The sequence below is a fragment of the Eumetopias jubatus genome, unplaced genomic scaffold (assembly GCF_037043125.1).
Source record: "Eumetopias jubatus isolate StellerSeaLion01/CBP00866 unplaced genomic scaffold, mEumJub1_p1.0 scaffold_12, whole genome shotgun sequence".
Lineage (NCBI taxonomy): Eukaryota > Metazoa > Chordata > Mammalia > Carnivora > Otariidae > Eumetopias > Eumetopias jubatus.
The window spans coordinates 81,142,554-81,170,318 of NW_028274818.1; the positions used below are offsets into that span (position 1 = coordinate 81,142,554).

The 27,765-nt window shown below is 41.9% G+C and overlaps 1 protein-coding gene and 1 non-coding gene across 5 annotated transcripts in view; both read right to left on the bottom strand.

Annotated features, from left to right (window-relative positions):
• Positions 1-27,765, bottom strand: part of PDXDC1 (pyridoxal dependent decarboxylase domain containing 1) — a 52,041-nt gene that overhangs the window by 9,681 nt on the left and 14,595 nt on the right. For 3 of the 4 annotated variants that reach the window (XM_028117458.2, XM_028117457.2, XM_088017381.1), the window contains exons 2-14: positions 27,003-27,076; positions 26,404-26,466; positions 24,384-24,464; positions 21,010-21,156; positions 19,848-20,037; positions 16,426-16,494; positions 14,660-14,738; positions 12,553-12,637; positions 11,612-11,660; positions 11,207-11,308; positions 10,217-10,342; positions 6,270-6,320; positions 878-941 (exon numbers count right to left, since the gene is read on the bottom strand). In XM_028117458.2, coding sequence (XP_027973259.1) covers positions 878-941; positions 6,270-6,320; positions 10,217-10,342; positions 11,207-11,308; positions 11,612-11,660; positions 12,553-12,637; positions 14,660-14,738; positions 16,426-16,494; positions 19,848-20,037; positions 21,010-21,156; positions 24,384-24,464; positions 26,404-26,466; positions 27,003-27,052 — 1,156 coding nt within the window. In that variant the 5' untranslated portion in view covers positions 27,053-27,076. Of the gene's footprint in view, positions 1-877; positions 942-6,269; positions 6,321-10,216; positions 10,343-11,206; positions 11,309-11,611; positions 11,661-12,552; positions 12,638-14,659; positions 14,739-16,425; positions 16,495-19,847; positions 20,038-21,009; positions 21,157-24,383; positions 24,465-26,403; positions 26,467-26,927; positions 26,947-27,002; positions 27,077-27,765 lie in introns of those variants that run through there. The other variant, XM_028117459.2, reaches the window with a different exon arrangement.
• On the bottom strand, positions 23,783-23,852 carry LOC114219967 (small nucleolar RNA SNORD45). Its single transcript, XR_003611498.1, has one exon. It is a non-coding gene; the product is annotated as a small nucleolar RNA SNORD45 (small nucleolar RNA).

Below are 27,765 nucleotides of genomic sequence, written 5' to 3' on the forward strand. Positions count from 1 at the left end.
AAAGGAAGTCAGAGAAAATGGCAAAGGCTAGACCCCACAGGCCTCACAAGGTACAGAGCTTGGACTTAATTCAACAGAAATAGTAAGATACTGAAGGGTCTGGGCAGCGACAGGCCACAACGGGACTCCCACATGTACCACCACCCGCTCTGCATGCAGAGAATGGTCCCGAATGGGGCGTGTACAGTACACGGAGGTGAGAGGTCAGTTTGGTGGGGACCGTGGCTGTGTCCAGGTGAGAAAAACCTGGACTAGGGTGGGGGCGCTTGGGGCATCCTTTAAAAATAGCCTCAGGTCATTCCCAATCTCAACTGCCAATGTCTCTACTGTGTGTTTACATAGTATTTTAAACTACTTAAAAAAATAAACTGTGATAAGAACAAAAAAAAATAAAAGAGAGATTTAGGGGCCCTACCTCAGATACTCTGATTCACTAGGTTGTATATACATATGCATCCAGACCTCTCTTTTCAAGGGACTCTTACCCACTCATTCTAACACGAGTCCAGGGACTGGCATTTGGAAACCACTGGTTGGATCACAGGAAACTACCAGTAAAAGGCTAAGGCATTTAGGCCGGGAGTTTTTGTGAAAATTATTATTACTATTTTTGGATAGACAGCAAACATGCACAAGAGTGGAGGGAGGGAGGGACCGAAGGAGAGGGAGAGAATTTTAAGCAGGCTCTACACCCCGGGGGGAGGGGAGATCATGACCTGAGCCAAAATCAGGCGCCCCTGAAAATTGTTAACATTTTCTGAAACGATGACTGAAGATTTTAGCAGTCAAAATATTTTAGACTCTATCTGTTGAAATGGTTTAAAATTCAAAGCCCTTAAACACAAGTACAAAAATAACTCTTTTTAGAATCCCTTACCTGAACCCGGTAATTCCTGGAAAAACCTGAACACCACTACTGGAGAGCTGAGCTCATCTTCCACCTGAAAAATCAATCTGATATTACCAAGTAACATGAAACCCCAACACCTGCAAAATAAAACGGAGTTTGGAAAAACAGGCTAGAGATAAGCGTATTTTCTTAACATAAAATTAATTTCAGTTGCTACAGAAACAACAATCAAGGGTTTAGGAAAATTCCTAGAAATAACTCTAAGCCGGTTCTAAAAATACACTGCCCCTGAATTATAACATCTGACACTGGCATGCTGAAATTAAAGCAGGAGGTAACTATAATAATAAACATAAGCCTGCCATTAAAGATCAAAGGAGGCAAGGAAAAAGTATAACCAGAATCAGTGTTGGGAGAGCTAAGCTTTCAAGAATCTAGAAATTATGCTAACTCAAGCAGGACTGACTGCAAATTTTTTTTAGATTTTAGAGAAAAAGCTGGGGCGGGGGGGTGTCAGGGAGGTGGGAAGAATACACTCCATGCCCAGTGTGGCGCCCGACACGGGGCTCAATCTCACGACTCTTGAGATCATGACCTGAGCCAAAACCAAGAGTTGGACACCTAACCGACCGAGCCACCCAGCTGGGTGCCCCTGACTGCAACATATATTATATTCACAGACATAGTATTCTTCTCACTTTGTAAATCTCTCAGAACAGGATGTAAGTCCTGCTGGCAAGAAGATAAACACAGTCTAGAGCTTCTGAAGCTTCATATTTTCTCAATCACTGAAACGGTCCTTATATTCGGGAACAGGGGTCAGATGACTAACTTCATTAATGGATTTCATTACAGACAAAAACATTCACTGCATTAAGATAAGCCAGCATGAAGTTCATGCTCACCATTGAACAAACACACAGCTGGCCCTCAGCTCCACCACAGGGTCAGGATACAAAGGGAACAGCAATGCCCTTGACAGAATATGACACACAGGGACAGAAGATCTCTGAGCATTCAACAATTCTAGTCATAAAACCTATGTTCCAGGGCGCCTGGGTGGCTCAGTCGGTTAGGCGTCTGCCTTCGGCTCAGGTCATGATCCCAGGGTCCTGGGATCGAGCCCCGTGTCGGGCTCCCTGCTCAGAGGGGAATCTGTTTCTCCCTCTCCCTCAGCCCTTCCCCCTGCTCGTGTTCTCTCAAATAAATAAAATCTTTAAAAACAACAACAACAAAACCCTCAAACCTATCTTCCAAGGCTCTGCAGATGAGGTCTCCATGACAGAAATGCTAATGTGCAGGGGCACCTGCGTGGCTCAATCGTTAAGCATCTGCCTTTGGATGTGATTCAGAGCAAGCAAGATGTGTATCCAATCTACCAACTTATTGAGCTGATTCCTGTGCTCACCTATCATCTCCTTTGACTTTCACATAAACAAATAAATCTATTAATACTTGTAAAGCTGGAGGGGCTTAATACCTAAATAGAATGGAGTAAACCCAAGAAGGAAACAGAAACAAAAGCAACAAAATTCTACAGCCATTCCCCCATCCTCACTTAGGATAAGGCAGGATGATCTGAGTGCCGAGACTTCTATATATAGTTTAATACAGTCTTTGGTTTCCTATTTCTTTGAGCTTGGTGGTCTCAAATGTCAGTGCATGAGAAATACTGTCCAGGGTTATGTACACAGAATTCTGCTTCTAGCACATGGCAGACTGAAATGCTGGATTAAATATCCTGATAACCAAAAAAACTTTTAAACCACAGCTAGGCTCACAAAAACAGTTTATCTAGAAAGAAGAGAAAGCAAAGAATATTGTTGGCTGAGCAGGCGCTGGAGGGAGGGGAGCAGGTACGGGAACCTGGCTTTAACATCTAGAGTCTTCAGGCCCATGTGCGGATGGCAGTAAAGGGCACATAAATCCGGGACCCTTGAAGGATGCTCCAGGTGAAAAGAGGGAGAGAAAAACCACCTGCTGACCAGCAAGAGGGCTTACTGCCACATGAGGCTCTGTCTACAGAGGGAGAAAAAAATTCTCTCATGAGAGAGCAAAGCATCAGGTAGGTGTGCACCACAGCGGGCTTGATGTCCCATGTGGTGCAGGAGTCCTAAAGCTGTGGAACTGACAGAGACGGACCTGGCCAGTCACACAGGCAAAAACATCTAGCCCTCAGTGACAGGTTATGACACATCCACACAGGCAGGAGTCAGCAGACATGGTCCAGGGGTGATCCAAGAACGGAAATACTAAAGCAACAATCAGAAATTCAGAAATAGACGATAACAACCATGCTCAAATAGAAAAATGAAGACCAGAAACAAAAAAAAAAAAAAAAAGACCGAAAAGGAGGCACCGACTTGAATAAGAACTAGAAAGAACATGCCAGAAGGCAGAAGTTGTCACCGAAAGTAAAAACCCAGCGAATGGCTGATGCAGATGCCTGGCAGCTCAGGAGCAAAGAAAGGCCTGGAGCAGCTCACGAGGCAGCAGCAGCAGAGGCAGCGCTGGGACGAGTCAGAGGGGTGCATGGCACACGGAGCGGCAAGGTTCACTATGCTGCCAACTCAAGGTCCAGAGGTGAGACCGGAGAAAGAGGTCATATCTGCAAAAACAAACTTGACACAATTGATCAGGGGGAAGAAAAAAAAGAACCCTCAAGTTTAATAAGCCCAAGTCCAAGCAGGAGTTTTAGAAAATCCGAGGATTTTCGACCACGGTCGAAGGAGCAGGACCCTAAGGATGGAGACGATCTTAAAGGCCAGCAGACATGTAAGCGGAGCCCGGGGGCATTCTGCGGTTTTTTTTCAGGGGCAAGGGTGAAACATTAGAACCCCCACCTCCGCCCCGGAGGTGCCCAGGAGAGGCAGGCAGACAGCCCACGACTCGGCTGCTGGGAGGACGGGCACCGGCCCACGGACCCAGCAGCTGCCCCAGGCCTCCCAGCAGTGGGAAGGGGCCCGGGGCTGCTGAGCCCGGAAGCGCGTCTATGCTGCAGACACAGCTCGTCTCCAACACCCTGGCTTCAAGTCCCGGCCCTGCCACCTACTATGATGAGACTCGGGACACGTAACCACAGTGAAGAGAGACAGAAGTAACATCACTCCACTGCAGTGACATCCCGTGAGGACTCAATGACTGGGGATCTATGGGAACACCACACAAAAACTGTGGCAAGAACAAAAGCCATTTAATAATGACCAGGATTTTGTGATGCCCTACAATCTTCACTTGCTTTTTCATACATTATCTGATCTGCCCTTTGTAACAAGTCCCTGAAGCAGGACAAATACTAAGTTCTCCTGAAAACCAACCGGGGACAGAATGGCCCACTGGTTCAGAACACAGGCCTTGCGGTGTGAATCCCAGCTCCACAGCGTCCTAGCCGTGTGGCCCGAGCAAGTCACTGAACTGCTCTGGTACTGCTTCCTCACCAGCAAGGAGGAGACAGCCACTGCGACCCACTCACAGATTAGATTTATTCATTCACACTTAAATACCTACTCTAGGCCAAATACTAAACTTGGCACACTATGAAAAAACCAAAAGACAAAAGTCCCTGCCTATACAGAGCTTCTACAAAGAAAGACAAGGAACACACAGTCTCAGGTACCAAGAACTGCAATGAAGGACACACCCAGGGGACAGAGTGATGGACAGTGGCAGGGCTGGCTCACATAGGACAGCCAGGCAAGGCCTCTCTGAAGACATGATATTTGGTGGGTTTTTTGGTTGTTTTTAAGATTTATTTATTTGAGAGAGAGTGTGAGTGAGCAGGGGAGGGGCAGCGGGAGAGGAAGAGAGAGAATCCTCAAGCAGACTCCCTGCTGAGCAGGGAGCCCAATGCAGGGCTTGATCCCAGGACCCTGAGATCATGACCTGAGCTGAAATCAAAAGTCGGATGCTCAACTGACTGAGCCATCCAGGCGCCCCTGAAGACATGATATTTGAACTAAGATCTGAAGGGTAAGAAATGAGTCTTGAAAAGAATGGAAAGGAACAGTGCTTCCAGCGAGAAGGAAGAGCAGACACGCAGGGGACTACGGTGAGGGGTAAATGAGAGAACCCCCGTGCTCAGTGCTGTGCACGGCACACAGCACGCATCTCACACCCAGCAGCTGTGATGAAGGCTGTTACCGAAGCCTCAGTGCTGCAAGGGGTTGGCCGGTGGTTGTACCTTTCCTGAGAAAAGCATCCACTGGAGGGAGGGATGGAGCAGGGTTCCCTGGCTTTACACAGATGCCCCAAACCCACTGGTGATTAACCAGCACCAGCAGAATCTCCCAGCTTGGAGGAGGAGGAGGGAGAGAGGACATGAGAGCCCGAGTGGGCTCAGTGAGGGAGGGACAGAAAGTCCACTGGCCCAGCACTGCCTTGATTCCTGCCATCTTGCTCATGCTAGTCCATAGTCTGGGCTTCTCTGTTTACTAAAGGAGTCCAACCAACATACCTTCACTGACAACTGAGCTCACAGGCTTAGGCAGTTAAGAGAATGACTCAATGTCACAGGGCCTCGGTGGTATGGCTGAAATGAGAACCCAAGTCTCCTGACTTACATGCATCCCTCTGCTTCTCCAATGGGCCACTCTCCTCTTCCAAACTAGAACTTGGGTCATCTCAGGTCAACTGAATAGGCTCCAAACTCCTACTCTGAAGGCAATGACGAGCAGCCCCCCTCTCAGGCACTTAAAGCAAACTGTGTACTAAAACGGAAATCAACGCTATAACTTGAACCCCAAATTAACTCACGTATTAGTTTTGCACTTAATTGTGTAATGCAGCACCCAGTGACCCTGTTTAAATTAGAATCTGACCTATATTTTCTGAAATTCTAAAATACAATGAAGCAAAACATGAAAACACTCAAGCCTGAACTGATACTTGGTTATTAGCCCTGCTAAATCCTCATCTCCTTGTCCAGTAATTACCCCAAGACAGCACTCTCTGATAGAGTCTGGCATCTTTTAGGGAGATACCAAGGGAAGACAAGAGCAAGGTCACGTGCTTATCTTTTCCTTACTCCCCACTCTGTGCAAATGAAAATTCTAGTGTCAGAAGGTTTCAGAAAAAGTCATCCAAAACACTGTGAGAGACAAAATGACTTTTCATATCAGGAAGATGGGTGTTTTAAAATCACTGGTCAGGTGGTCAACAGTGTTTGTGCATTTCTAAATTTTAACAGAATAAAATTACAAATATTATATGAAAAGCACCAAAGGGGTTCAGCAAATGGTACAAATTTCTGGGGTTTGTGCTTTCTGTAGAGGTAGGTCATCAGGATGTGCATGATTCTCATCCAAAGAATGTGGTTTTACTAGAATTGTCACAATTACACTGAAATGCATCAAATCTGGAGATCATTCTAACTTGAACTTAAGCTATTTACTTCAAAAACAGATCAAATTATATACTGTACCAAGATTTTGATGTGGTTCACTTTCTTCAAACTTTCTTGTAACCGTTGACTCTGCAAAAGAGAAACAACAGCTTGTGATTACCGTAATTTCATTAAATTATATGTATTTAATAATTACTTATAATTTCACTAGGTCAACATAACATATTAAGAAATGGTTTTCAGGAGGATTTTTGCAGGCCTACAAACAAGGATCTCAGGCAGATAAAGCCATCTGTCACCTGGTGGCTCCTCAGGTAGGCTGCCAATTCTTGCTTTTCAACAACTGCAAACATTCCCCGATCTTTCGGTTGCAAGTTACATGCAGTGCTTCCAGAAAGGCTTTTTCTAATAAGACATATGTGAATTTGTCATATTAGCAACATAAGTCATTCATTCTTTCAAAACCTACTCAGTACATGGCCACAAATGCAAAAACCAACTACTATACCAAACTAAAAAGCTTCCGCACAGCAAAGGAAACCACCATCAATATGAAAAGTCAGCCTACTGAATGGGAGGAGATATTTGCAAATAATTTACCTGACAAGGAGTTAATGTCCGAAATATATACAACTCCTACAACTCAAGAGCAAAAAACTAAAATCTGATTAAACAATGGGAAGAAGATCTGAATAGAGATTTTTTTCCAAAGAAGATATCCAGATGGCCAAGAGACACATGAAGAGATGCTCAGTATCACTTATCATCAGGGAAATGCAAATCAAAACCACAATGAGATATCACCTCACACCTGTCAGAATGGCTAGTATCAAAGAGAAAAGAAGTAACAAATGTGGGCAAGAATGTGGAGAAAAGGGAACCCCAGAGCACTATTGGTAGGAAAGCAAACTGGCATAGCCCCTATGGAAAAGAGTATGGAGGTTCCTCAAAAATTTAAAAATAGAACCACCTTATGATTCAGCAATTCCACATCTGGGTATTTATCCAAACAAAGCAAAAACACCAATTTGAAAAGATATCTGCACCCCCTCCCCCATGTTCACTGCAGCATTATTTACAATAGCCAAGATAGAGAAACAACTTGAGTGTCCATCAATGGATGGATGAATAAAGAAAATGTGGTATGTAATATACATACACAAGGAAGTATTATTCACCATAAAAAAGAATGAAATCTTGCCATTTGTGACAACATGAATGGACCTTCAGGACCTTATGCTTGCTAAGTGAAATAAATCAGAAAGAGAAAGACAAATAGTGTATGATATCACTTATATATGGAATCTAAAACAAAACAAAAAACCCCACAAGCTCATAACTCCCAGACAGACTGGTGGCTGCCAGAGGCAGGGGGTGGGAGGTGGGAAAAATGGGTAAAGGTGGCTTAAAGATACAAATCTCCAGTTGTAAAATAAGTAAGTCACAGGGATGTCATGTTCAGCATGGTGACTACAGTTCATAACACTATACTGCATATCTGAAAATTGCTAAGAGTAAATCTTAAAAGTCCTCATCACAAGAGATAATTCCGTAATAATGTATGGTGACATGTGCTAACTGGACTTGTAACTGTGGTGATTATTTCCCAATATACATAAATATTGACTCATCGTGTTGTACACCTGAAACTGATATAATGTTATATGCCAATTAAAGCTCAAAAAAACCCCACAGAACTACTGAGTGCAAATATGCGCAAGACACAGAACCTGATCCTGGGGAAGGAAGAGCAAAGATAAATGAGGAGCTGTTCAGAGCATGGGGTCTGGAATAAGCACATCTGAGTTCAAAATCTCACCTGTGGGACAAGGAGTAAGTCCATCTGCCACTTACTAGCTATGACTTTGGACACCTTATTCAGCCTCTCTGTGCTTCAGGTCCCTCAATGATAAAATGAGGAGAGTAGCTATCTGACAGGGTTGTTGTGTCAGGTGCCTGGAAACAGTCTCCAGAACACCGTGTGCATCACGTGTGTGTGATGACTTACCTCCTCATCATTCTATTGTTGTTTTTTAAAGATTTATTTGACAGAGACACAGTGAGAGAGGGAACACAAGCAGGGGGAGTGGGAGAGGGAGAAGCAGGCTTCTTGCCGAGCGGGAGCCCAACGTGGGGCTCGATCCCAGGACCCTGGGATCATGACCTAAACCGAAGGCAGACGCTTAACGACTGAGCCACCCAGGCGCCCCTCATCGTTCTATTGTAATCTCAATCCGAGGTCTCTCATTATTGATGTGGGGATAAAAAAGCATCTACGTTATGGGGTTGGGATTCATTCATTCACAGTTATTTACTGAGTGTTAGACACTGGAAAACCCCTCATGAAAACTACTTCTTAGTATGCTGTCACCAGTGGACTTCATATCCTAGGAAGTGCAAATGAAACCGTGCATGCACAGTGCGCGGCATAGTGCTTTGCACTGAGCAAATACTAACTGCTTCCCAGGCAGATGAGGAGGACAATGACGACGAAGATGATGGGAGGAAGCCAGGAGGAGGATACAGATTTCTGCCCCCACGGATGGGCTAGGAGGCATGAACATACAGGTGACCACACGTGCTACATTTCCCGGCAGGTTCCCACATGCTGGGAGCAGCGGGGAGTCAGCGACAGGCCATCAGAGATGGTCAGCAGCCCTGTGACCAGCTACAGCGTTTGCTTGCAGGTAGACAGAGCTGCAGTGACCTCAAGGGTTTGGTAGTTAATGTCTCATTATCTTCCTGTGCTCTGTAAGCCAAAGGGAATTGCAGAGCCCTCCCCTGATGCCCAGACCTTCCCCAAAGTGACTAAGTTACCACGGCAATAAAGGCCTCCCCTTCTGAATAACCAAACCTCAAGACGTAAGCTGACAGTCCAGTGACAAAATTTTTTCTTTAAATGTGCTTTTGTAAACCTAATGAACACAAATCTTGAAATTATCTCATGTAAAAATCAAACTACTTCATTTACAGTGTTTCTGCTGCATGAGAAAGGAGTGTTAGGATGCACGATCCTGACGTTACAAACCCAAAGACAGCTGCTACGGTGACACAAAGATACGAATTTCCCCTAAACATAAAAATGTCACATGAGGAAGTACTGATTCCACAGAACACATTTAAAACAAAGATTTATTTTTAAATCCATCTGCATGTGATCAAGCACTACTGTGAGAGCCTTACACGTATGCGCTCATTCAGGCCTCCTAACAATCTCTTATTACATCACCCCCGTCTACCACGTAAGCCAACAGACTTAAGAGAGGCGACGGCAAGCTTTCAGACTCAGCTCAAACTGCATAAACATGACTTTCTTTGCTTTCTAAACTAGAGCATAATGACACATTTTCACAAGAACACCTCATACAGGAGAATTATAGAACTGTCCCTAGAGCCTTGCCATTAGGGAGCCCAAGCCAGTTGGAATTAAAAACACGCAGCCCATCCACCATTAACCCCCAGTGGCCATATTTCCTTCCCCCTCAAGAGACAGGGGCCACATTTACCTCCCACCCCCTTTTGCTTCCTTCACTCCTTGGCTCTCATCTTGTGATTTCTTTTCTCATCCTATGCTGACATGGGCATTCATCTAATCTCATTTCATGTGGCCACAATCGCTGGGAGACCCCAGCAGTCCCTCCCAGAACTCCACACAGAAAATGTACGCATGCAATCTGCTTGCTTATGAGAAGCCAAATCCAGACAACAAGGTCATGGACGGTGGCTGAGGCACTGAGGCAGTTTTCCGTCACTGCTTTTGCCACAGAGTATTGGTGGCTCATTTATTTTTTATTTTTATTTCTGTAAAGATTTTTATTAATTTGACAGAAAGAGACACAGCAAGAGAGGGAACACAAACAGGGGGACTGGGAGAGGGAGAAGCAGGCTTCCCGCGGAGCAGGGAGCCCGATGCGGGGCTCGATCCCAGGACCCTGGGATCATGACCCGAGCCGAAGGCAGATGCTTAACGACTGAGCCACCCAGGCGCCCCTGGTGGCTCATTTAAACTTGAGGTTTCTACTCACCAGTTGGCAGGCATGCTTAATCCTCTCCACAATCCCATCGAGGCCCAAGTACTGTAAAGACAACCACAGTGGCAGGGCACGGAGTTTGTCTGCTGGCTTGTTTGATGTAAGACCGGCAACTAAAGTCTAAAAAAAGCCAATATGGTTTTAGCGATCAAAGCCAGTGAAGACACACAGCAGAATTATCTAGTTACCATTTCCTCTGCACTTAGTACAGTTCAGATGCTATGCCAGGCACTTGGCTTGCCTTATTCATCTGACCATCTAACAGCCCCATGAGGGAAGTATTCTAGACAACCTAGGTCAGAGAACTTGCTTTCAAGGGCTCACGGCTCAGGTGTGGCAAAGCCAGGATGAGAATCCAGATGGGTCGTGCCCCACAGCCAGAACTCTCAGGCACTCAAGAGGAAGCCCCTTCCAAGGCTGTTCTGAGTATCCTCAAACACCTGGCCACTATTGACTGAGCAAGACATTAACCGTTTTAGTAAGAATCACTTAAAGCTTATTTTGCATAGGCCTATCACTAACTGATCTACTCTTAAGAACCACTTCTTAGAAAAAGTATGTTACAACCTTCTAGACAATGGGGATCAAGAGCTTTAACTACTTTTAATAGTAACGTCACTTCTGGGGACATAGTCTAAGGAAATAATTTGAAATACAGAAAGATGCTCATTATTTTAGTAACAAAAATTTGAAAACATCCTAAAAGTTGACAAATGGAGAATGATTAAATTGCCGTATTTAAGTAACAGAATATTACACAGTCATAAAATATCATAAAAAGTTCCTCATACACACGGGGGCCTATGAGGAGAATAAAGAGAAAAACGTATACAGTATTGTTTCACTTACATTAGAAACATTTTTTTGATAAAAAAGTCACAGAATTGGCATTAAGGAAACTTTCCACTTTTTCCCTATTTTGCTCCCAGACTCACTAATGATTATTAGCCACTCCCCAGTCCCTCCCAGTGAGAGTGAGCTTACCAAGGCAGGATCGTCGTGTTTATAAAGGGTGACTGCAGGGACAGCCGGCAAACCCAGCCATGGACCCGGAGTCAGTGTCATGCTGTCACATTTGGTTGCAGCCTACCAGAGAGAAAACAACTTTTTGTTAGAGACCATCAGAATACACTAAACCCAACACCCTCCTCCATTCATAAAAACATGAAAAGCCATCAGGGATTGTTTCTGGTTTTGTTTTTTTCTTAAGTAGGCTCCATGCCCAGCACAGAGCCCAACATGAGGCTTGAACCCACGACCCTGAGATCAAGACTAGAGCCAAAATCAAGAGTTGGATGCTTAACCAACTGAGCCACCCAGGCGCCTCGGGGATTAAGTGATTTTAAATTCCTTCTTAAAAACACAGTATTTAGTAAATCAATCACATACCAGAACTGATGAGGAGACATAACCTAGAACCAAGGTTGCCAGATTCACACTGGAAAAAAAACACAAATTATTTATTGCTGCTTATTCACTAAGTTTATACTTTAAAAAAAAAAAAAAAGCTGTGTTGTTTCAAGCTGACATTTTAAATGTTTTTCAGCCGGGTTATAAGTGTTTATATTAACAGAAAATGTGGCATATACCAATTTCAGCAAAACCTTGAAAATGTGCTTTAATCAAATGTGTTTCACGGGATATCACCTACTGATGTGATGTAATGGGTGTCTTGTTTTATATCTTTCATATAAAAGATTTTCTAGTCATCAACTCTTTCCGAGAGGGACAAAATAACCCAGCTCCTATGGCATGCTGGGGATGGATTTGTGGAGCGGCTGCCCCGTATCCTCCCCTAAGGCCTTCTGGGAAACCACCCCAATCTCCCCCATCAGACCACAGCTTTGGGTGGAGGAGACACCTGCTCCAGAGGTGGGCAAATCACTGAACTATGGAAGTGTTACATTTCCCTGGCCATGGTGATGGGCTCAGTAGGAGACTTTTGCTGGGACTTGTGACCCTCAGGACACAAACCTGGAAAGCAAGCTGGAGCCCCTGCAACTACTCTGCACCAAAATAGGAAAGTCTATCTATAAATGGAGGCACCAAAGAGGAAATTAGGCCAAGTGACTGGGGGAGAGGGTGGAGAGAGGAAGATGCTGAGCCCTGGCTGATGCTGTGCCTAAAATAATCCTAACACCATCTTTTTAGTTACATGAGCCAGTAAAATCTCTTCTCGCTCACGCCACTTTGGGCTATTTTGTTACCTTTACTATGGAACCCAGTGAGCCTTTAGAGATAAATGTTACAAAAAGTAAGAGCCTGGATGCCCACTCTTGATGAGCACTGCCTACAGGCCCACCACGGAGCCAACCTCACCCTCCACTCACCCCTCCACATGAAGCCATATGCCATACTGCTCACAGAGTTCTTTCAAACGTCCAATCTTATCTGTGTGCCCTACTGCCGCAGTTCCTAGGATAAAACACACAAAAAAGGATACTGAAAGCAACAAATACTTTCTGAGTCTTTACAGCATGATAAAAGCTTTTAAATACGTTATCTCTAAGAAGGAAGTAACATTCTATTTTACTGAGATTTTCTATGTGAACCGGCTTAAAATCAACTTTTACAAGTTGGTTATTCAAATTCTGAAGTGTGCATATTCTCCATTTTATGTATGTATGTATAGAAGCAAGCTTGTTAATACTATTACTTAAAACCTCTATATGCTTTTTTCTATATACCTGATATTCCTTCAGGAGAAATATATTCAAGTCTCTAAGATGGTGGGTTTGTCAACTTATACTTGTATTTTATCAATTTTTCCTCAGGTTTTCCTTTATATTTTTCAGTTACGTTCATTAGCATTCTTAACTACTATGTCTTAGTGGATTACATGAATTTATATAATTAGTGTGGAGTCTACTTATCTCACACTAACACGGCTACAGTACTTTCGTTCTGTCACTATGTGCCCAAGATACCCTTTTCCACACTTGCTTTTTGTCATTTTCTGGGTTATTTAGGTATGTTTATTCTAAGTGTACACAGATAAATTTGCAGGGTTTTTTTTAACCCAATACAAGAGGTTCTTTGTTTTAATATGCTAAAGTCAGTTTAAATATACTGAATGCTTTAACCTGTCCCCTTGATGAATCTGTTTATGCTACAGGTTGGGTAGGCAGCTCCCTCTTCACAGAGCATAAGTAAAACGGAACTCGTGCATTCTCCCGACCATCCTAAACTTCCAGTTAACAGAATCCCACCTAATAAGGTTGCATATCCTCACCAACTGCCAACAAACACAACCAATCCAAGTGGTTCCTTTGCCAGGTTTAGGTCAATAAATCATTCATAAAAAATTTTTGTACATAGAGTGAAGTAAGGGTTAAGGTTCAATTTTTTTTTTTCCCATGTGGATATCCGCTAGTTCAAAGACCACTGGTGGAAAAGACCCACCTTTCTTTCCTTGAAATACCTTGGCATCTTTGTAACAAGTGACCCTATACATGTGAGTCTATTTCTAAACTCTACCGTCTTCAATTAATCCCACAGTGTCCTGATTATCTGCAGCTTTATATTAAGTCTAAAAGCCAGATAGCCTTTGAATTTTGTTCTTTGTCAAAATTATTTTGGCTATCCTTCACATCCTCTGTATTTCCATATAAATTTTAGAATCAGCTTATCAGCTTCTGTAAGAAATTGTAGCCTGCTGAAATTTTGATAGGGGCTGATCTGTACAATCTACAGATTAATTTGGGGAAATCAGACTTCATAATATTGAGTCTTTCCACAGGTGCATATCCTGTATCATTCCATTCATTTGGGTTTTCTTGAATTTCTCTCAGCAATATTTGTAGTTTTCAGTGTACAAATCTTGCATATATTTTGTTAAATTTATCCATAAAGTTTTCATTTTTTTGAATGGCATTTTTAATTCAATTTCAATGGTTCATTGCTGGTATACAGAAATCCTGCAACCCTTGATCAATTTGCTTATTGTTCTAATGGCTTTTCTGTAGTTTCCTTAGGACCTTCTAACTAGATAATAAGGCCATCTGCAAGTAAAGACAGTTAATTCTTTCTAGTATGTGTGTCATGTCATTATTTTCCTTGCCTTATGCACTGTCTAGAGCTTCAAGTACAATGCTGAATACAATGAGGGAAGCACAGCAGAAAGTAGTTGTTGAACTGCCATGCTCAAGGTGCACATTTAAGTATGACATTTTAAAATTCCATTTAGAAAAAAGGCACACGAGAGAGAAGTACTTACAACCTAAATGAGAAAGGACACACATCAACAAAGTAACTCCCCAAACCAACAATTAAAGGGAGTCTAAGGAGCCAAGTGTAGTATTATAATTCTCACACGATGCTGACACAAACTACCTTAAACATGTGGTGCACAAACATTTCTTTAGACTTTTTTTTAGGCTAAGTACCTAGTCTTTCTCTCATATGTCTAAAATGGGAGATTCAGTTCATAATACCTACCAGCATTTGCTACAAGCAAAAGGGGCAGTTTTCCACGTTCTATATCATCTTTAATCAGCTTCTCCAGGAAGGCAACATCCTAGGTGAAAAGGCAAACCACAAAAACATGAAGCAACGAGCATAAAAGCTATACAATAAAAAATTAGAACTTACAAAAGAAGCAGATGACTCTCAAAATTAATCATGCAAATCAGTAAGTCTTTTTTTTTTTTTTTTTTAAGTAGGCTCCACACCCAGTGTGGAGCCCAACATGGGGCTTGAACTCATGACCCTGAGATCAAGACCTGAGCTACAATCAAAAGTTGGACGCCTAACCAACTGAGCCATCCAGGTGCCCCTCAATTCTTATTCCTTTTTTTTTTTATAGAGATTTTATTTATTTATTTGAGAGAGAGAGAGAATGAGAGATAGAGAGCATGAGAGGGAAGAGGGTCAGAGGGAGAAGCAGACTCCCCGCTGAGCAGGGAGCCCAATGCGGGACTCAATCCCGGGACTCCAGGACCATGACCTGAGCCGAAGGCAGTCACTTAACCAACTGAGCCACCCAGGCGTCCTCAGTTCTTATTCTTGACCATTTTTCTATTTTCTCTAATCACAGAGATAAAAATCAAATAGTTTCCCTTGAAGACTAACTACAAAAATCAGTTAAATGAGATCAAAGTTAAAAACTGCATATATACAGGACAAATATTTCTCTAGTTTTAAATACTTATGTTTAAAGAAAATATTCTCTCAATCCCCCCCCAAAATAGCCAAAAATTTATTTCTAGTATTACTCATTGATGTATCCAAACCAGAAGATCAAACTACCTTGGAAAAAGAAGCACGGAACCCTAAAACCTATCCCTTTTGTTTCTGGCTTCAGTATGGGAAGGCTTAACACTTGAATGTCTAAAAATAAGCAGAATAGGGGGAGGGAGGGAAAAATAAAACAAGATGAAATCAGAGAGGGAGACAAACCATAAGAGACTCTTAATCATAGGAAACAAACTGAAGATTGCTGGAGGGGAGGTGGGTGGGGAATAGGGTAACTGGGTGATGGGCATTAAGGAGGGCACATGATGTAATGAGCCCTGGATGCTATATAAGACTGAGGAATCACTGACCTCTACCACTGAAACTAATAATACACTATGTTAATTAATTTAATTTAAATTAAAAAATTTTTTAAATTTAAGAAAAAAAAGCAGAATCCAATTCCAATCCCACATTTTTTTTTAAAGATTTTATTTACTTATTTGAGAGAGAGAATGAGATAGAGAGAGAGAGAGCCCGAGAGGGAAGAGGGTCAGAGGGAGAAGCAGACTCCCTGCTGAGCAGGGAGCCCCGATGAGGGACTCGATCCTGGGACTCCGGGATCATGACCTGAGCCGAAGGCAGTCGCTTAACCAACTGAGCCACCCAGGCACCCTCCAATCTCACATTTTTAAAAATCTGCCATTCACAAATCCAGACAACGATAACCTTTCAAAGGACGAGCTTTAGAAGAAATTTCTGGTGCTTAACTAGACTCCCATGTTTCTACTTAAAGCAGGTGATATAGTAATGACAAGATTCCTTAAGAGGCAGGTGTTTCTGACCTATATGCCAGCCAACCTTCATGGACATTCAAACCCGTAAGCACATATTATACAACAAGAAGATATAAGCGATAAATGAAGAAGCTAATAATTATCTGGAGGCCAGCAAACAGAATTCAGTTGAAAGGAAGACATGGTTTCAAAACACAATTCCATATTATTTTACAAACCAAAAAGACAACTCACCATCTGATGCTGGGATCCAAACATAGTGTTACATGGCACACGACATAAGCAGGGGAAGGGCAACCCGAGCTGCAAGAACAAACATACAATTTTTTAAGAAAGAGCTTTGTCACCATTCATTTATGCCCCCTAAAGAATGTGGCTCTAAGAAAAGTCACAATTACTCTTTTTTAAACAATCTCTCTCCTTAGGAACTCTTAATATTATAAACAGATGTTGAAGGACATCTAGAAAGTCAAGTTTAAAAAAAGGGTGGGGCGCCTGGGTGGCTCAGTTGGTTAAGCGACTGCCTTCGGCTCAGGTCATGATCCCGGAGTCCCGGGATCGAGTCCCACATCGGGCTCCCTGCTGAGCAGGGAGTCTGCTTCTCCCTCTGACCCTACCCCCTCTTGGGCTCTCTCTCTCTCTCAAATAAATAAATAAAATCTTAAAAAAAAAAAAGGTGAATTTCCAGGAGCAGAGATTCTTTTTTTAAAGATTTTATTTATTTATTTGGGAGAGTGCACACTCGTGAGACAGCACAAGCAGGGGAGTGGCAGAGGGAGAGAGAGAAGCAAGCTCCTGGCTGAGCAAGAAGCCTGATGTGGGGCTCAATCCCAGGACCCCAGGATCATGACCTGAGCTGAAGGCAGACACTTAACGGACTAAGCTAAACAGGCGCTGAGATTCTTTTAAGAAGATATAGACAATGTAATATTCTCTGTGTGGACGAAATAAGTAACTATCAACTCATGTTCTAAATGAGTAACTATCTTTGTTATATTCCAGAATATACCAAAAAATAAAAACACTTTTCCAAACCAAGAAATAACCAAGCTCTAAGCATTTTGAGAGATAATTTAGGATCCTTCCTCCAAGCATTAGTAATAAATAACACCAGCAAAAGGCATTCAAAGAACAGAATCTCATTTATGGATCCACCCACTCCCTAAGAAGCAATAAATATGGATTAGCAGATGTACATTTCTTAAAAGAAATGAAGTCAGTGTTATGAATGGAGATAGTAATTATCAAATACATTTTTTTTAAAGATTTTATTTATTTGACAGAGAAAGACATAGCGAGAGAGGGAACACAAGCAGGGGGAGTGGGAGAGGGAGAAGCAGGTTTCCTGCAGAGCAGGGAGCCCAGTGTGGGGCTCAATCCCAGGACCCTGAGATCATGACCTGAGCCGAAGGCAGACGCTTAATGACTGAGCCACCCAGGCGCCCTCAAATAAATTTTATATTCTTTATTTTTAGCTTCCAAATCCTTGAGTTTATAGTTTTAGAAATTTTTAAACAGTTGCAGCATATTGTTCTGTGTAACTAAGACTTGGTAGCACCATTTCGAGACCAAAAATTTAATAAGCACACTTTCTTCCTTTTCTTTTTAAATTATGAAACTGAAGCCCAAGTAAAACACACAATAAAAAATAAAGAAGTTTAAAGTGAAAATGCCGGGGTGCCTGGGTGGCTCAGTTGTTAAGCATCTGCCTTCGGCTCAGGTCATGATCCCAGGGTCCTGGGATCGAGCCCCATGTCGGGCTCCCTGCTCGGCGGGAAGCCTGCTTCTCCCTCTCCCACTCTCCCTGCTTGTGTTCCCTCTCTCACTGTGTCTCTGTCAAATAAATAAAATCTTCAAAAAAAATAAAAAAAGTGAAAATGCCCTCCCACCCCATAAGCCATCAAGCCACTACTGTTAAGAGGTTAGTATAAAACCTTCTAAATATTTTCTAAGTATTTATATATTTTTTTGGTATGAAAAACATATACATATACACTTTATTTTTTTAAAGCAAGTTCTGCGCCCAATGTAGGACTTGAACTCACGACCCCAAGATCAAGAGTCGCATGCTCTACTGACTGAGCCAACCACGCACCTCACACATAAACACTTTCAAAAACATGAATATGACCATCTTATATATATTTTGCCATCTGCCTTTCTCACTTATTGAAATACCTTTATAAAGCTTTTTTTTTTTTAAGTAAGTTCTACACTCAATGTGGGGCTTGAACTCATGACCCTGAGATCAGGAGTTGCATGCTCTTGTGACTGAGCCAGCCAGGTACACCCCCACCCCCATATGGAGTCTGAAGACTGGACTGCTGTCCCAAGACAACTTTGAGTCCATAAGAACCTGGCCTGTAGTAGATACTCAGGAAGTAATTTATTCCAGGTTCCTGTAAGGATATTATAAATCTGCTCATTCTATACACACTCAAAAAGAGGACATAAGGGGTGCCTGGTGGCTCAGCCAGTTAAGTATCTGACTCTTGGTTTCAGCCCGGGTCATGAGCTCAGGGTTGTGAGATCAAGCCCTGTGTTGGGTTCCGCGCTCAGCATGGAGTCTGTTGTACCTCTTCCTCTGCTCCTCCCTCTGCTCTCTCTCATAAATAAGTAAAATCTTAAAAAAAAAAAAAAAAAAAAGAGGACATAATTTCTTGCCACCAGTGACCACAGCTCATAATCAACTTAGGTCCCAGAGTTTCCCCCATGTATCACCCCAGGATTTCTCCATCTTACAAAAGACAAACCCTCCAATCCTATGGGTTTTAAAACAATGTTGGCCAAGAGGCTGAACATTTTTTTGTAGCCCCCTAATTGGGCTACATGTACCATGAAATTCAAAAATGGTAATGCTCTTTGATCTAGCAATTCTAGATAGACTCTGAAAATCTATATAATCTAGAAAATATTTTCTAAATATAGAAAAAGCTTTACACACAAAGATGTCCAGAATAATCCTATGCAAAGAGCATTACCTGAAAATGGTCAGAGAAAATAAAAGAATGTGAACACTTTAATTGCCCAAAAGGGAAACAGTAGTTAAAATACCATACTGTCACTTGAAGGAGTATTATGAAGATATTAAAAATAAACTGTACTTGGAAGAACTGTTGAAACAGCATATGTACCTGTTATAACACTAAGTGAAAAAAGCCAGACATAACCATGTAAAAACTCTTTGATTAAAGTCTGGGGAAAAAAAACATTGACTGTGGTTGCCTTTGGGCAACTAAAAAAATAAACACACACACACACACACACACACACACACAGCGTGCCTGGGAGGCTCAGTTGGTTAAGTGTCCAACTCTTGATTTCAGCTCAGGTCATGATCTCAGGGTTGTGAGACTGAGCCCCATGTCAGGCTCCACGCTGAGTATGGAGCCTACTTAAGATTCCCTCTCTCCCTCTCCCTTTACCGCCTGCCTGCGTGTGCGTGCGCTCTCTTATGTATATATATTTTTCACACAGACACATATATATATCTAAAATTAATATACCTTTATGTATTTTCTGATAATGACAAAACAAGTGTATGTTTCTTTTCATTTGAAAAAAACTGCAGCTAAAGAAATGGGTCTACATACTATAAAGTTTCAGGACAGAACAAAACACAATTGCTTTAAAATATCCACTGTATACCACATTACCTGATTACAAAGGTACTGGCCCAGGCCAGGCCTAGCAGCAGCACTAAGATATATGACAGGTTTTTTGTTATATAACACATTGAAACCATCGACTACAAAGTCTTCGTAACGAGAATGAATAGCAAGCCTACAAATCTTTGCAAGTCCTTCTCTTTCTTCTTCGTGGAAATAAGCGCAGCCATTTTCATACCTGTTAAGAGACAGCCATATATCAGTATGGTCTTATCTTTGGTTATCCTGGAAGTAATTATTTTCTTAACCTAGAAATTGTCACCTAGAACAGTCAAAGGAAGATAGGAATCACCCTCATCTTAGATGGCTGACCACACCTCACAGCTGGAAGTTATAAAGAACAGAGGACGGGTACCTGGGTGGCTCAGTCTTAGCAGTTTCAGCCCTAAAACATCCAAAGTAAATAAAATTGTCAAAAATGCTAGGCAGCCTAACTTTTGCTTTCACTATTATGTGCCTGGGGCCGATTACTCTTCTTGGTCTGCTTTCTAGAAAAGGAGAGAGAATGTCAATTACAGGTGGTGGAATATTAGAATAGAAGAAAATTTCTCCTTTGCAATACAGTTAGGCAAACTTATACTCTTGCCAGGCCAAGCTCTTTCCCAACATCTGAAAGCGAGTCTCTCAAGTTAAATCTTACAGGGTTAGGGAAACATTCCTTTTCTTTAAAAGTAACAACATAAAAACAAAAATACCACTGGTCCTATGTCTTCCTCACCTGCTATAATTCCTTAATAATGCCAACATTATCACAGCATGAAACAAATTTCAAGTTCATAACACACTCAAATTCCTTATGGCAGCATTTCCCTTCTACTAAAGCACAAGCTAGTATTTGGATTAAAAATACCTGAAGCATTTTCCTACTCTATCTTCTATCAACATATGCCAAGCAGGAATCCTAAAAACAAGTAACTGACATTATCCAAACTATATGTGCTTATGTTCTTGGCTCTTGACATATGCTTATTCTTTTGCTCATTTAATCCTCGTAACAATACCATGACATAAATATTGTTCTCCCCATTTAATAGATGGGGAAACAGATATTCAGAGATTAAGCAACCCTTCAGGAGGAAGGGGAAGAAGCAGACATGAACTTAGGTAGCATAGCTCCAGAAAACTGTGTCCAACTCATATATGTCCTTACCTGAAAATTCTGCATAGCCATAACGTAGTGTCTGAAAGTATCCTGGTCATAAGTTTTCTAAGCTTCTCTTTGTCCAGAGTTGAAATATAAGCTCCCAGACTATGCCCCAGCAAAGCTATATGACCTTGTTCTCCAATATTCTGGATTCTGTTAATCAAAATGAATTATATTAAAAGAGTATTATTCAAAATATGAATAAAGCAATAAAACAAAACCTAAAGACACAGTATTTTCACAGAAATCTGTCAGACTTGAAATCCACTTAATGGCCTAGAAGGTAAAAATTCAGATAAACTTAAGAAATTTATGTATAGAAAGTACTGATAATCCGGAAAACAAAAAGATTTTAAAAATTCAAATCCTTATTTTTATTGAATATCTACTAAATATACAAACTGTGAATAATTTTCTTTTTTTTTTTAATTAAATGCCAGCTTAAGAACTATGGAGCACAGTGCTGAGGTACACTGGGCAGAAAGTAATTTTTTCAGAGACTCATTAGATGAAGATCAATTCCCCACATGGAACAGCTGTTTATAACAATACAGCAAATTCAAGGGGAACCAGGTTTTTTTTTTTTTTTTTAATGATTTTATTTATTTATTTGACAGAGAGAGACACAGCAAGAGAGGGAACACAAGCAAGGGGAGTGAGAGAGGGAGAAGCAGGCTTCCCGCGGAACAGGGAGCCCGATGCGGGGCTCGATCCCAGGACCCTAGGATCATGACCTGAGCCGAAGGCAGACGCTTAACGACTGAGCCACCCAGGCGCCCCGTCTGTCCTTTCTTACTGTAGCTTCCCACCAGCCTGGCCCCAGCAGGCCTGTGACCTGATTGCCTCCATAGCTCTCTGCTCTCCTTGCAGAGGGCACCGGTGGTCCTCTCCCACAGACCTCACTGGCTCCAGGAGGATCTCATTGGCATACCAGCCCAGGCCAGGCCATTGAACCCCTTGGAAGTGTGGCTATTGGCTCTCAGTCCTGCCCCCCACAAACCCATACTCCAATCACAGAGAACCTTCTGTTCTCTAAATTCCGCCACGGTTCCGCATCTTTGCCCAGGCTGTGTTTACATCCTGAAATATTCTCCCTGACACCCTGCCTTCTTACCCAGGCACGCACGGATCATTAACAGAATCGTGGAAATATGGATCGAATTTCTCCTGTGTGTAGTATGGGGTGGGGGAAAGGTGAGGGCACCAGGAGAGAGAGGCTCTGGGTGGACAGACTCCAGCAGTTCCTTGCAACCCACAACCCGCCCCCTCCAACACAAACACCTACGCACACACCACCCTCCAGGTCTTAGCTCCTTCTCTCTCCCAGCTATCTTCCCTACAGCACCTGGTGACCAAATTAGACAGACTCCGCTTCCAAGGTGTAGCTCACATGCCCCACGCTCCTCATGCTCTCCTTTCACCTGGTGCCCCCCGGATGGGTTTAGACCTCCCCAGGGCACTCAGAAAGCATGTTCGAATTCTGGCTGGCTCTGTGTCCTGGGGCCTCAGTTGTCCCACCATAGCTTGTCTCGTCTATGCCTCATAATAGGAAAGAGTTCCAGCAGAACAAGGAAGCGGTTATTCAGAGAGGTTAAGTCAGTGGTTCAACGTCACACAGTGAATAAGAGATAGTCAGGACAGGTAACTTTGACAGTTTCCTTAATACCCAAATCCCAAGGCAGATTCTGGTTTCATGGAGCTTGGCTATAATACATTTTGGAGGCCCCCTTGTAAGTAAAAGACCATAAATTATGAATCTAAAATTATGGGGCTTTTGGGAAGGGTCAGTTCAGGAGGAGGGTCTTGAAGCTCAAGCTTCGGCCGGTAGGTCACAGACAGCGGCAGACTTTTTTTTTTTTTTTAAAGATTTTATTTATTTATTCATGAGAGACAGAGAGAGAGAGAGAGAGAGGCAGAGGGAGAAGCAGGCTCCCAAGGAGCAGGGAGCCCGATGCGGGACTCGATCCTAGGACCCTGGGATCATGACCTGAGCCGAAGGCAGACGCCTAACCATCTGAGCCACCCAGGCGCCCCAGGTATTGTTTTATGCATAATTAAAATGGAAGGACTAATTTCCCTTATAAAGAGTAAGTGTAAATTGATAAGAATACAACCAAAAAATGAGATAGGATACCGGGCAAAGGATATTTCATAGTAAAGGAAATATAAACGGGCCTTAAAACATATTAAAAAGACCCTTAACGTGATTCATAAGAAAAATGTAAACTAAAATTATGCTGACATATCATTTCTCACCTTGCAGCTTGGCAACAGTCCTTAAGTCTGCTAGGAGCCTTGCAGCCAAGGTGTGGGCAAAAAGATATTGTCATGCACTGCTGGTGGGGCTATAAACTGGCATAATTCCACGGAGGGAAGTTTGGCAATATCTATCAAAATTACAAATATACAAACTATCTGGCTCAGAAATCCCACTTTTAAGACTTTAATCTCCAGAAGCACTTGCTTATATGATAAATGACACATGTACAGAGTTACTGGCAGCAGCGTTTGCAACAGTAAACCTGAACAGGAGACTAGTTAAATAAAATATGGTTCATTCATCCAAAGTAAAACTAAATAGCTCTCACAGGTGAAAGCTCCTTGTATACTGATAAATGATGAACTCTAAGACCTAACTCTCTAACAACATAGAGAGTATTTACATACTGGAGGGAACGTAGACTTTGCTTGTGTACACATACACATAAAGGATCTCTGAAGAATATAGGAGAACAAGCTCAGGGGGGGTAGACTATGAAAGAAATGCCCCTTTTCATCCAAGGCCTCTGTAATTTTAGAATTCACATCAATTTTGGGTTCAGGTAACATATGCCATCACATCACTGACTGAAAACTGCCTTTGTAGACTCTTTCTTTATCTTTTAAAATTTGAAAAAGGAGAATGATTACTTCTGTCCCCCCAAAATTAAATTTAAAACAATTAACCATGAAACTAAATAAATAGCTAAGTTAGATGAATAAAAATAAATGGATGATTCACAGACAACGTGGCCTGCCACCAACAGATTCGGCTGTGGCAATTCTTAGCAGTCCAAAGCGGAAGCATGAAGCACACAGCAGTATTCTCTGGTCCCTCTGCCAGCCCCTCTCTAAGACACGATGCCAGAGAAACTACAGGATTTAGTTTGAGTGCCTTCCTTTTGCGAAATATGTTACCTACAATACAAAATACATTAAATGTCTCTCTGAAAAGGAAGAAATGAACACTGTTTTAACATCATACGTAACTGTGAATGAAACACAGCTCTGTTTTGGCAACTTGTAAGAATGCAATCACCGTTAAAAAAAAAAATGCAATCACTATCAAAATCAAGAACACATATACTTTCAAAGAACAGCTGCCAACCGTCCTGCATTACCGGGCACTCTGGGGCTCCTCATCTTCATCTCCGTGCATCAGGTTCTGTACTACCTGGAGGATGCTCACCATGTCTTGTCCGCTGCAGAAGAAGAAGAGAGCTGATGGACAGGTGGAAACAGCACACATTCCCCACCCCTCTATTTTCTTCACTTAAACCAGCCTTGATGAGGTTTTTTTTTTTTTTAAGTGAGGAGCTGTAAGAATGTGCTAGAGATACACTAAACATCTTTTAAAAACAAACCTCAAATTAACTGAATTTTCCATATAACCATGTAATTATTAAATATTCTATGCAAACAGGAGATTGATTTCTGAAAATTTCACCAGTATTACTTCAGCACTACTTCTCGACCTGTTCATTTGAATCCAAGGAGAATATTTAATAAGCGTGTTAAAAGAACCAAAATAGTCTTTTTAAGATGCTGGAAGGTCACGGAAGGAGCAAGAATACTCCAGTGCCACTGGTGTGGCTAGTTTCCTTCCACGGAGGAGTCTTGTCTGCTGTTATAACAGACTTAAACAGGTAATGCAAGCATTGTTTACTACCACCTCTTCCCCAAGCAGGGAAACTGGAGATCTGCTTAGAGTGCAAACAGATTTCCTTCTATCCCTTATTACGTGAGGGGTTGAAAACTTACAAGAATGTGAATAGCTAAAGTACTAAGCAACGGCAAGGCAGCTTGTAATAACTGTAATATAAAAATATTATCACTCCGTTAATGAGAATATGACTAATACAAAGTTCTCTTTGGAAAAAGCAGCACTGTCGAAACAATGCCCCAATACCCTTCCTCTCCAAGGTGCTGACCTTCATGTGAGAGGGGCTCTGGCCCTTGGACACTGTGAAGAGAGAGTGTGCACTAGTCACGTGACCTTGAGCCAGCTGCTCAAACTCCCTAAGCCCCTACACTACAGAATTTTGAGGACACCATCAGTGCATGAAACACGTTTAACGCCGTGCCTGGCAAAGCACTGTCTCAGATGTTGGTGTCAGCATTAAATGTGACTACCCCTGCTATGTGGCTTTATGCCCTCCCATTCTGAGAACTAGAGATGTTCCTGCTAGTATCTCTTGTAGGGAAACTTCTGTGGGATTAGTAGAACCCTTTCATTCCCTTCTGGAGGTGTGGGAAGAGGGGCCCGATAGGATCTGGTTCGTGCTCTCAGCTGCAGAACCCACTTCACATCCAAGGGCTTCAAATCAGCACCGTTAGGCTGCAAGCAGGAGTGCCCATCTTAAAATATTAGCATCTGGGTGTGTTAGATAGGACACTTATTGACACACTGTGGTCCTTCCTCAATACTTTTCTTTTGCACCTTGTATATATTCACATTCAGGTCAAAGGACAATTGAAGGGAGTTGTACTGTTTACCTATGCGCAGTTTCCTGGTTATAAAAAAAAAAAAAAAAAAGCTTGAGGGAAGCTGGGCTGGGACTTTAATTCCAGACTGAGGGCTAACATCTGGTGAACATTTTAGTTATATGGCTACTTCTTTTTCTGACATTCTCCCTGCTAGCTTAAACCACACACACTTGACAGATCTGCTTTAGTTGCCAAAATCAATCAATCAATCAATCAATCAATCACTCTGTGTAATGATCGAAGTTGACATTTTCATTTTACTGTATTATAAAAATGATACATCTTATCAAAATAACATATCTCTCACCATAAAGTGCAGTCTGCTGAATAGATTACAGGTTTCAAGGATGAACTAAGTATGACAGTCGAGTTATATAATTATAAGTTTGTGCATTGCTTTTGAGTCATGAGGTTGTTAAATTCTGAATGGGAAATTACATTAAATCCTGAATGAGAAAGGGGGAGAAGCAGGTAGATTCAGCATAATCAACAACCAGCCAATGGCATTCCGATTTTCTGATGTTACACGGCACAGGACTCTCAATTTGCTTTGTGCTTATCACAACTGAAATTATCAATCAATAATGGTTTGAAAATCTCGATTTAAAGAAAACACATACCCAACTAAAAGTATGTATCTTCACTGCCACCTACCTGCCTTGCAGTGGCCCCGGAATATCTCCTGATATCTTCTTTCCATTTTCCTCCTCTGTTCTTCTAATTTAAAGAAAATAAAAAACTATTTGTTCTATCTTACCAAATTTCTAACATTTGAACACGCAAACATGTGACGATGTTGCCTTTAAGCTCTTAGTAACTGATGTAGGATTTGAAACACATTTATCACATCTCTTCCCCCATCCCTGTTGCCCTAGTCCCCAGTTTGGGGTATAGTTTGAATTTAAGGAAAAGAACATGAAACAAGTAACACTTTAACCCATTTCTGGTTAGCTGATGCTCTATATAACCTAACATATACCAAGGAGTATTTATAGAATTCAAACAATATATTAAGTAAATGAAACTCTTAACAGGCAGAACTGAAAATCAGAAAGTCCTGCCCCTCAATTTCAAAATCTTTTAATTACAAAGTACCTTCTACCCAAAACAAATACCATCTTTAAAGTCAGATGAAGCTAAGCTAAGCGTGACATTGTGAAACCAAGAGGTGTTTTTACCAGCAAGAAACCAGTGCCACCAGCTTCACAACAGGCTGAACACGTTTAATAGGGTCACTTCTGTTCCAGGCTCACCTCTGACTGTCCTCTAGCATCTTCACGGCCTCTTTCAAGTTTTTTCCCATCTCAGCTAATGTAGGGTCTGCTATCTGGGAAACAAATCAAAAAGATTAAATTGCAATAATCCTGTATTGCTTTGCAATGTAATTCATCCAGAAAAATTAAACTGAAGTCCATTTTCTTCTGGATTTATTCTAAAACACATGGATTTATTATAAAGTACATGTTTTAAAGGTTCTCTATTTTTGTTAAATTTTTTTAAAAGATTTATTTTAGGGAGAGGGATAGAGTGAGCATGCACAGATGGTGGGAGGGGCAGAGAGAGAGAGACAGAGAGAGAATCCCAAACAGACTCCTTGCTGAGTACGGAGCCCAACATGGGGCTTAATCTCATGACCCGATATCATGACCTGAGCCAAAACCAAGAGTCAGACGCCTAACCAACTGACCCACCCAGGTGCCCCTAAAATACATTCGATTTTAAAATTCCGAAGTACAAACATGTAATGTAAAAAAAGTCCACCAGTCCTACTCCCCAGAGGAAGCCACACAAGTTTGATACGTATCTTTCCAAACTCACACCTTACCCCTATGAACCCCTGCAACTTGCATTTTTCTACTTTATAGTGAATATGGTTCCACGTCAGTATATATCCACTTCATTTGTAGTGAGTGGTAACACCATATTCCACTCTATGGATATTTCGTTATTTAACCAGTCTTGAATTAATGTTAGATTATTCCAGTTTTACACTCTTAGAAGCAAGGTTCAGAAAAG